The sequence below is a fragment of the Silurus aristotelis genome (assembly GCF_946808225.1).
Source record: "Silurus aristotelis genome assembly, chromosome: 5".
Taxonomy (NCBI): domain Eukaryota; kingdom Metazoa; phylum Chordata; class Actinopteri; order Siluriformes; family Siluridae; genus Silurus; species Silurus aristotelis.
This window is the reverse complement of record NC_139578.1, coordinates 295030-305029: the sequence shown is the minus strand read 5'-3', so window position 1 is coordinate 305029 and position 10000 is coordinate 295030. Positions and strand designations below refer to the sequence as shown.

Genomic DNA, 10000 nt, shown 5'->3' with positions numbered 1-10000 from the left:
AGCATGCTAACTCCGGCTAGTTCCGTTTGCTAGCTGTGTGTGTGTGTGTGTGTTTTACCTTTGACGCGAGCCGATTTGGTCTCGAATTTGGTTAACATCTTTGCGTGTCTGATCCAACAATTCGATCCTGGTGTAAAGAAATGATGAACGGAGTGAACTCTCTCTCTCTCTCTCTCTCTCTCTCCCTCACAGCTGACACGTCTACTGATAATAAAGTGTTCTCGGAACGGAGACTAATAAAGTTTTTTCAGTGTTCGGAATGTGACGGAGAAAGCTCCACGTCGCTGCGGAGGGCCGGAGAAGGCGCGCATGCGCAGAGAGGGGAAACAGAAGGGGAGGAAGAGCAGGAAAGGAACAGGTGAAGGTGGAGAAGGAGGAGCAGAGACAAAACCCCGTCCTGCTTGCTGGAGCTCTGGATGATGACGTGTGCACATCTGTGTATTATTTATTTTTCCATTTAAAAGAGCAGTAAAATATTCCTGACTTCTTCCAGAATCAAAGATATAAATGATTTTAAATACTTTTAATAACATGAACAGTGTGTGAACACCAACACACCACTCACTGTGCTGATCAGATCATTACACTGCTTCACCTCACATTTTTACAGCTTATACACAGCTGTAGACCATCTGAGAAGGTCAGGAGCAGAAGAAGATCAGGAGCAGAAGAAGAACAGGAGCAGAAGAAGATCAGGAGCAGGAGAAGGTCAGGAGTAGGAGAAGATCAGGAGCAGATCAGGAGCAGGAGAAGATCAGTAGCAGGAGAAGGTCAGGAGCAGGAGAAGGTCAGGAGCAGGGAAAGATCAGGAGCAGGAGAAGATCAGGAGGATAAACAGTTGCTTAGTTAGAAGTGTGAGCTTCTGAAGATGAGATGATGAGCTTCAGGATCACAAACACATGACACAGGAGCTGAAACACTTACAGTCCACTTTTAATTATTCCAAACATTACAGAGAAATAAATCACATTTTATACAATTAATAAAGGAATAGAATCTCCCTCACACACACACACACACACACACACACACACACACACACACACACACACACACACACACACACACAAGGCTCCATTATTTGTTAGTGTTGTGAATTTTCTGAATCCTGAAGATATAAAACTGGAATCTGAAACTGCACCTTAGAGACAGGAGTGTCGCCTCACAGTGGACGGAGGTTTAACAGCACATTCCACCCACATCATCTGGTCATGTGACTTCCACCGTACGGTGTTTTTTTCAGCGCTATTTCCTGATTTGCATTTAAACATCCCGGATAAAGAAACTGTTCATTTCACAACAGAATTCTGTTTATTAACGCTAACACTACATACATAACCGTTGATTTACTATTCTGTGGGATTAAGGGCATTCCTACAGGTTAACTATCTGTACACTCACACACACACACACACACACACACACATCTCCGCCTCACTCAGGTCACATGACTGAGCACTGCTCCGCCCCTGCGACTCCAGGAAGTTGAAGAGACTCCGGATCAAAGTTCAGTCCAGGAGGCTGAAGGGAAACACAGTATAAAAACACTGACACGAGTCACAGAGATGTTCTTCTCCACATGCAGGTTCCACAACTCAGAATCTTCTAAAACTACAACGAAGAGACAGAGAGAGAACTTCAAAAACTCACCGTTTCTCCAGCTAATTCCTTCGGAGGGTGACCAAGATCCTGCAGCTGGGTAAACACACACACACACACACACACACACACACACACACACACACAGTGTTAACAAACTCCTCTATCAGCAGGACAAGGACATGGGGAACATCTCTGTACCTTTTGCATGAGCTCCAGAATCTTCTCAAAGCTGCTCTGGGTGTCTCCATCCCTCTCGAACAGGCTGCAGATTTCTCCCATAATCCTGTGCTGCTGCTCGTAGCGCTGTACGTCCTCCACTGAGAGAGACGGTCTGTTACTGTCCAACCACTCGGGGTACTGACAGATACACCAGGGGGCAGCAGAGGAGGAGGAGGGGGGGGGGGATCAGCAGAGGAGGAGGAGGGGGAGGGGAGGGGGATCAGCAGAGATGGAGGAGGAGGAGGGGAGGGGGATCAGCAGAGGAGAAGGAGGGGAGGGGGGCAGTGGAGAAGGAGGGGAGGGGAGGGGGGGGCAGTGGAGAAGGAGGGGAGGGGAGGGGGGGGCAGTGGAGAAGGAGGGGAGGGGAGGGGGGGGGCAGTGGAGGAGGAGGGGAGGGGAAGGGGGGCAGTGGAGGAGGAAAGAAGAGAGACATTAATAAAGTTTCCATCAAATCAAAATACAGCAGAAACTGATGAAAGTGGGTGTGGCCTGAGGGAAAGAGGAGGGGCTTGAGAAAGAAAGTCTCATAATTTCTTGCATCATAAAATGTCAACAAACTCTACTGCAGTTGCCCTGCCCCTGACTCCACCCCTGGCCCCGCCCCTCTCCCTGACTCAGGGTGAACCTCACCTTCTCTGTGATCTCCTTGAGTGATGGATACAGCACATCTTTGGACAGAAGGTTCTGCATGATAGAATGCATGATGGGGAGAATCGTTCCATCTTCCCCGCCCCCTTCACTGTTCTCATCCAATCCCAGCCCTTCTAACGTTTTAGCCAGATCTTCTCCGGCCAATCCGGTGGCCTGATCTCGCGCACACACGCACACGCACACACACACACACACACACACAGAGAGAGTAGTGTTTTAGTGAATGTGTTGGAGGTGAAGTTGCTGCTGTTGGAGCTCAGTGTGTTTGATTACCTGGAGGTTATCAGCGTTTTTGGCCAGACCGCTCAGCGTGTCCTTCAGACAGGACGTGAACTCTTGCTGAGAAGCAGCATCAGTACCTGCACATCACCACATTCAGAACAGTACTTTAACCATTTGTGTGATGATGATGATGATGATGGAAAAAGATGTAGGTCACGCTGACGTACCCACTTTCCCCGCAGCCTCGGACAGTTTATGGAACTGCTGGATCAACTCGGGTTCTTCCTGTGCTAGCTCAGCCATCGCTCTCTCCCACTCCTCCTTCGCCTGCTGAGCCATCTCTCCTTCAAACAGAGACTCAAAGAACTGACTGTCCTCCAGCAGAGGCAGCTACCCACACACACACACACACACACACACACACACACACACACACACACACACACACACACACACACACAGGAACATTATGATATGAAAATGTTAATCACAGGAAGTGTAACAGTGGCAGGTTGAGAATCAAAAAAACCTTCTGCTCCGTCTTCGCTTCTGCACTGGGAGCTTCAGGAGGAGTTCGAGGAACATTTGTCTTCTCAAAGTCATCCAGAGCACCTGAGAAAGAGAGAGAGTGAGTGAGAAAGAGTGAGAGTGAGAGAGAGAGAGTGTAAAAGAGAGAGAGTGAGAGAGAGAGAAAGAGTGAGTAAGAGTATGAGAAAAAGGAAAGCGGTGAGCAAAAGTGGATGAAAGATAAAAGAAAATGTCTGTTGAACCGTCGCCTGTCGTCTCTCTTCCACGTGGAACCGGTGAGATGTTACAGATTGATCACGTGATGTAGAACTGTAATTGAGTGAATGTTACACAGTTCCTCTGCTCAGCGTCAGTGATCTTAAAGCTCAAATATCACCATCTAACAGCAGTAGCGGTTTTCAGACACCGGTTCAGTGTCGATCTGCTCAGCGTCCACCTTCACCTGGTCTCCACGCCGCACGTGACCACACACGCCACACGTGCACTGCCCAATCAGAGACTATCTGGTGTGTGTTTGTGGTGCAGAAAATCTACAAACTGCTCTGAGAAAGTGTGTGTTCACACGTGCACTTATTTATTTGAAAATAAAATATTGTTGTAAATGATTTAAAGTTATTGTGGTGTTTTAAATGAAGTAAATCATCAAGACACCAAACTGAACTTTTGCTGTTTCCACACGGACGGGTTTGATTGCGGGATTTGCGCATCATGGCGGATTTTGGTGCTTCTTTTGAGACTTGGCACATCAGTAAAACAAATGTTTAGTGACGGTGAAGTTTATTATTTTTCTTTATATCTGAGTAAAGAAATTGTGCATGTGTGTTGCGTTGAAGGTTTTAATTTCGCCTCTTTTACTTTTTAACAGTTTGCGTAAAAGCATTACATTTGACAGCTCTTACATTTACATACGCGCGCGCGCGCGCGCACACACACACACACACACACACACACACACACACACACACATGAAGGACAGATCATCTCTTTATCTGCTTAAACACTACATTTGTCCAAATCATATAAAATGCAGAATGAAGAAAAGTGTTGAAAGTGATGTTGATTGTTGTATTAATTATGAAGTAGAGGAAGTGCAGGTTCTTGTCATGTACACGATGTTGATAATGTTTACAGAAGGAGAATTCTGCAGTGAGATCACTCCACACCAGCATGCACAACTTATACAGGTTCCTGCTCCTGGAGCATCCGATCTACGGCTTCATTCGCTCAGTAAAGCGTAAAAACACACACCACATCAGGTCTGATAGCAAACCTTACTGTCCAATAATTCATCCAGTTCTGCGTCTCCTGCTCCTGCTCCTGCTCCTGCGTCTGCGCCTGCAGGCTTCTGCTCCGACTGCGACGCCATCTCTCTGTCTGCACTGACTAGTGACAGGCCTGGGTGTCGCGGAGTGATGACGCAGTGGCCACGTGACCCGCAGAGGCTCTCGCTTTTTTGTTTTTGCGACTAGCTGAAGATGATTATGGATATTTATGTAAAAATTATTGTACAGTATCACAGATAAATAATAAACCTCCAATTTAGTAATAATGTGATTAGAATTTCTATCAATTACAAAAAATAATGACGTATCAGTTTTCTTTATTTGCTTATTAAAACAGGTAAAATAAATAAAGCAAATATTTTGGAATGAAGGATCTCCACAACTTCTTCTTTTTCAAACTATTTTTTACAAATAATTATAAATATTAAAGCATAGACACTGATCAGGCATAACATTATGACATTATAGACTGATGATCTTCATCATGGCTCCTGTTAGTGGGTGGATTTATTTATTAGGCAGCAGGTGAACATTTTGTCCTCAAACTTGATGTTAGAAGCAGGAAAAATGGGCGAGTGTAAGGATTTGAGCAGTTTGACAAATTGTGACGTCTAGACGTCTGGGTCAGAGCGTCTCCAAAACTGCAGCTCTTGTGGAATGTTCCTGGTCTGCAGTGGTCAGAATCAATCAGAACTGCTCCAAGGAAGGAACAGTGGTGAACCAGCAACAGGGTCGTGGGGGACGAGGATCACGTGTGGTCCGGTCCAACAGACGAGCTCCTGTAGCTCAAACTGCTGAAGAAGTTCATGATGTTGATGATCGATTGGTCACGAATGTTTTAGCAGCAAAAAGGGGACCAACACAATATTAGGCATGTGGTCATCATTTACAAACGACACGCGTTCAGATGGATTCCATGTTAAGACTGAGTTTTGACTTTCCGATCAAAATGCAATTTTATTTGAAAAGAAAAAAGTGACATCACACACCGCAAAACTGTTTCACATTTGAATTTTAATAACAAATCCATATCATAGTCTTTTCAATTTTATATTACACACATTCCGCTGGTCTCACTGCTGTTGCTTGTTTAATAAAATCCTGTGTTTCAGCAGAATTACATCACAGGACGTGAACTCGCTCCTCATTTACAATTTACTTCATTTCAACATTTCAGTGTTTCTAAGTGCTTTCTGAGTCCTGCTCCAACACACTGCTCAATCACACACAACTGCTCTTTCATTACTCACAGCAATCTCATTTTAATGTTAAAAAGTCTACAAGTTAAAAGAACCCTAGCTAACATGATCTAGCTAGCTAACACACTAAGTGACCAGCAAGTCGCCAGATGTCCAAATACGTACCTCAGCTCAGATGTTTCTGTAATGTTACTGATAGTGTGATCACATGGGCAGGGAACATAAACAATATGGAAGTATCTGAAACATTATCTACGCTGCATTATCTAGATAACACGAGCAAGTGCTCAGTCTGATTAGCATGCTAAATTGTTAGTATGTGATGTAAATAATTCCAATTACAGTAAAACTCTACGGGTTTGATAGTATTGTGTTGTAATAAATGGTGTGAATATGTTAAAGTGATATTTAAAACTTTTGTCTGATTGGCTGGATGCAGGCTCATTTGCATAAATTTTTATGTGCACAATGAGACCTAGCCTGAGTGTAAGTTACATAAACATAATGGAATTAAGGTTAATACAGTAACTAACTCCAACTGATAAAAACAATCGACATGACAATGTTATTACAGTGTTAGAGAGTGAAATCTTTCGAAACTGCGCAATACATGTTCTAAACGTAAAAACGGCACAACAAAAACACCAGGAGTAAAAACAGGTAAAAGGAAACATTTTTGGATCTGTTTAGAACAATTCCCTTTCCCATGTGGATGTAATGCACGTGAACTGCACGCCTCACACACAAGCCGGGTTCAGTGACATGGAGGACATATGAGAACTTCCTGCTTGAAGATTATTTTTTTCATTCTGAATAATGATATTCTGTATGGCTTTATTTCTATATCTATATCTCACACATGCGCATCCTTCCTCTCTACATCTACTTCTACACTTCAGCTTCATCGTCCGAATTATACTCGTGCGCTTTATTTCACACCTGTTTTAATATAAACAAACCGTAACCACATGCAGGGAAGAGCATGTGCACACACTCCTACACACACTGCACGTGTTCAGTACAGCAGTGAGAGGGTCCAGTTTGAATAAATGTGACGGACACACAGCGACATGTCATAATGAATGATCAAAAACCTCCTACTTCCTGTGTTCTACTTCCTGTGTTCTACTTCCTGGCTTTTCTTCTTGGTTGTACATCAGGAATTGACCCTAGTTAGTGTACTTCGTTAAGTTTGTTTGATAGCTAGAACCCAATTCTTACATATATCTCTTTCTAGCGTACATAATAAAACCAAGGCTCCATCCCAAACCGTCAAACTCATCCCTACTTATTGCACTCACTAGTCATCGAAACCCTGAACCACACAGAACCCACAGAATAAATTCTAATTAGACAAGATTGTGATGAGTGTGTTAGTGTACATTAGTGTTTGTTAAAACCTGATCAGCCCATTAAGTCGCCCTTAACGAGGTGATTTAGTGTGTGTGTGTGTGTGTGTGTGTGTGTGTGTGTGTGTGTGTGTTAGTGTGTGTGTTAGTGTGTATTATACTACCAAAACACTATATGCTTATGTATTTTAGGCTTTTTTCTTTTTCTTTTTTAATCAAATGTGTTAAGCCCCGCCCACTCTTCCTGTCATTACATCACTGTGTATCAGAACTCCACTTTACAGGCGGGGAAAGTTTCCTCCTGCATGGCCACTGTGCTGTTGCTCCCCAGAACCGTGATGCCCAGCTGCTGCTGCCTCTCCTGGGTCTGATGGTACCACTCGTGCATCATCATTGACTCAAATGTGGGTATTAACGTGACCTGCGGTCAGAAAAAGACATACACTGAGATAAACGTGTATCCTTAACCCTCCTGGCTGGCTTACCTACTGGCTGGCTCTCTAATGGGCTGGTATGTCTCGTTTGGTGGCTGTCCCTCATAATGGATGTTCTCATAATTCTTATTGCCTGTCTCACCTGTAGATAAGGAATGATGGAATGCTTAAAGTGTAACTTACCGGCACATCTTCAGGCCAAACAGACTTTCCGTCCAATAAAGCATCCAGAATGGGTCTCATCGTGGCTTCTTTCACAGCGTCATCGCCACTTATAATGTAGCAGGATGATCGCAAACGGCAGAAGAACTCTACATCGATAGTGGATGCTGCGTTTCCAGACGGGAGGTACGCCAGGTCCAGATACACAGAGGTGATGCTCTTGATTCCTGCAGGTGATTGGGGAGTAAACTTGTTAGACTAATTTCCTTCTATTTGAATTTGACTGGAAACATACTGACTGTAAACATGTACCACCTGCACTGGTTGGTCTTTTTGCACTGAGATTTGAAGAACGTGGTACTGGAGCGTCTACGGTAGAATTTGACCTCACACTCCAAACTGATCCACTCTGACTTCCTGTTCTGGTCTTGCTTGCTTGTGTTGAAGTGCTAGATGCACTTAGCCTTTGAGTAACTGCAGTTGTCTTCTTTTTCTTTGCACCTGTTTTCTCGAGTTTCCCAGGATCGGGCATGCACGCACCAGGTTGGGCGGGAAGAGGAGGATAGTCTTTGAGAGGAACAGGAAGAGGATCCTGAAGAGGTGAATTATTCAGGTTCAAGTTCTCAGAGGAGCATTGAACAGCCGCTTCCTCATCAGAATCTAACGCACCATCTGCAGTGATAGAAGAGCATTCCTCCAGACCAGGCTGAGGGTCAGAGTCTGAGGCAGTGGGAAAGTAGTCACTAGCAGAGGTAAGAGGAGTTTCCTGTGTGGGGTGAGTGGGCTTGCTGCTTAAAAATGCCTGGTTTAAGGGCTTCACCACTTCCTGTGACTGATCGCTGTCATCTGAGAAGTCATGAGGGCTGGTAGCCATAAGTCCAGGTGAAAGGGTGTGGTGATCTGTCTCTAGCGGTTTGAAATGTTTAAATTCACAAGGAGAAACCAAACAAAGGTCAACATCATGTGGAGCATCAAACATCAGACTCTGCGGTCCAGAAGGACGTCCATCTGGGGGATCGTTCATCACCCTCTTGGTATGTGCCACATTTAAAGACAATGACATTCCTACTTTGAAGTCAGGATCTGTATAGTGTCCGTTAGAATAGGACATCTCGTCCTCATTTGTGGATTCGCTGACCGTAGGAAGCACCTGCTCGAAGGACATCGATAAGGACTCGTCAACCTCAGTGGACTGTGGTGAGCTAACTTCGGCAGGCATGGAGTGGGTGGTGGTAGTCATTGTGGGTGAGATATCAGGCATAATGTCCTTGAAAGAGCTCAGAGACAGGAAACTGGAGTGCTTCTCCTTTGAAGAACTTGAGTTGCTTTCTTGAGTACTTCTAGGACATCCAGACTCTGAAGTCTTACATGATCCGCCTTGTTGGCTGTCTGATCCCAAGCACATCTTGGCCGCTAAGCTGCTGCGGTCTCTGGAGTTCCAAATCTCCTCAGGAGAAAGGTGGTATGGTGTATGGCCGGCGCTGTTTGGACCAGATCTTGGAGAACTGAACTCCAAAGTCTTCTCATCAGCGCTAATGCAGACTTCGTCCTGCACACTTTTGGGTGGATTGTCCCTCATTGCTCCATCTATCCAGTGAAACTCGGTGGGTGTGAGGTCCAGATTTACACTGCGTTCACTTTTCGGAGTCTTGACAATTACAGAAGCCTCTGTGGACATGCCTGGATTTTGAAGGTCCTCTACACAGTTGTTTTTTGGTTCATCTTCACTTCCTGATTCCTTCTTTGACACAATGTCAGGAGTTTTAGTTTTAACACACAATTCATGTGATTGTTCTTGCTTCAGCTCCAGAAACTCTGCCGTCAAATCCTCGGGTGAAGAGACCTCTGAGTGTTTTGGATCCCCAACGTCAGTACAAAGCTTCTGGTTTTGCTGTTCCTTTGTCGATTTGTTGTTTTTCACTCTGTCCTCACTCGCTTTGTTTACTTTTGTTTCATTCTTCATGGATTTATTTGGGTCTGCAGGAGGAGATGTAGACCTTGGAGCCATTTTCTTTGCCTCTTTCCCCATCAAACTGTTTTTTCTGTCTTCAGTCTTTTCATTGTTATTCTGTTTGTTTAAAGGGGAATCCTTTTTACCTGTCATTTTCCTCTGTCCAGGTTCCTGTTTTTTGGCTGCCAACAAGCTGCTTCTTTCATCTTTTTTGTTACCTTTAAAAGACTCCTTCCTTGCAACGGTTTTGTTGAGTTTAGGCCTGACAGCATTTTCCACAGACTTTGGTTTTTCTTCACCATTCAAAGTCTTGACCTTGACCTGGTCTTTTGGCTCTGGATAAGCACGGATGGGTTTCTCCTTGGCTGGGGTACTGCTCGTCCTGGATTCTTTGGTGCCA

The 10000-nt window shown here is 44.6% G+C and overlaps 3 protein-coding genes across 6 annotated transcripts in view; all 3 read right to left on the bottom strand.

The window, feature by feature from the left end:
• Positions 1 to 269, bottom strand: part of LOC310725680 (coatomer subunit alpha) — a 15561-nt gene extending 15292 nt beyond the window's left edge. The window contains exon 1 of the mRNA XM_083540691.1: positions 59 to 269. Within this exon, the coding sequence (XP_083396817.1) occupies positions 59 to 98 (40 nt within the window). The 5' untranslated portion in view covers positions 99 to 269. The remainder of the gene's footprint in view (positions 1 to 58) is intronic.
• Positions 270 to 912: 643 nt separating this feature from the next.
• On the bottom strand, positions 913 to 4643 carry LOC310725697 (peroxisomal biogenesis factor 19-like). 2 transcript variants are annotated; one of them, XM_083540720.1, is made up of 8 exons: positions 4498 to 4643; positions 3224 to 3306; positions 2922 to 3084; positions 2746 to 2831; positions 2452 to 2625; positions 1801 to 1959; positions 1651 to 1695; positions 913 to 1521 (listed from the first exon to the last, which is right to left on the bottom strand). In XM_083540720.1, the coding sequence occupies exons 1-8, from the start codon at positions 4586 to 4588 to the stop codon at positions 1444 to 1446; spliced, it is 879 nt and encodes a 292-aa protein (XP_083396846.1). In that variant the 5' UTR covers positions 4589 to 4643; the 3' UTR covers positions 913 to 1443. The 2 variants fall into 2 exon arrangements, with proteins under 2 accessions (XP_083396846.1, XP_083396847.1); XM_083540721.1 differs by lacking the exon at positions 1651 to 1695 and having other exon boundaries at positions 1497 to 1611.
• An 860-nt stretch (positions 4644 to 5503) lies between these two features.
• Positions 5504 to 10000, bottom strand: part of LOC310725675 (microtubule-associated protein 1S-like) — a 9969-nt gene continuing 5472 nt past the window's right edge. For all 3 annotated transcript variants that reach the window (XM_083540683.1, XM_083540682.1, XM_083540684.1), the window contains 3 exons: positions 7965 to 10000; positions 7671 to 7876; positions 5504 to 7474 (listed from right to left, as the gene is read on the bottom strand). The exon at positions 7965 to 10000 is cut by the window's right edge and continues 1079 nt beyond it. In XM_083540683.1, the coding sequence (XP_083396809.1) occupies positions 7319 to 7474; positions 7671 to 7876; positions 7965 to 10000 (2398 nt within the window). In that variant the 3' untranslated portion in view covers positions 5504 to 7318. The remainder of the gene's footprint in view (positions 7475 to 7670; positions 7877 to 7964) is intronic.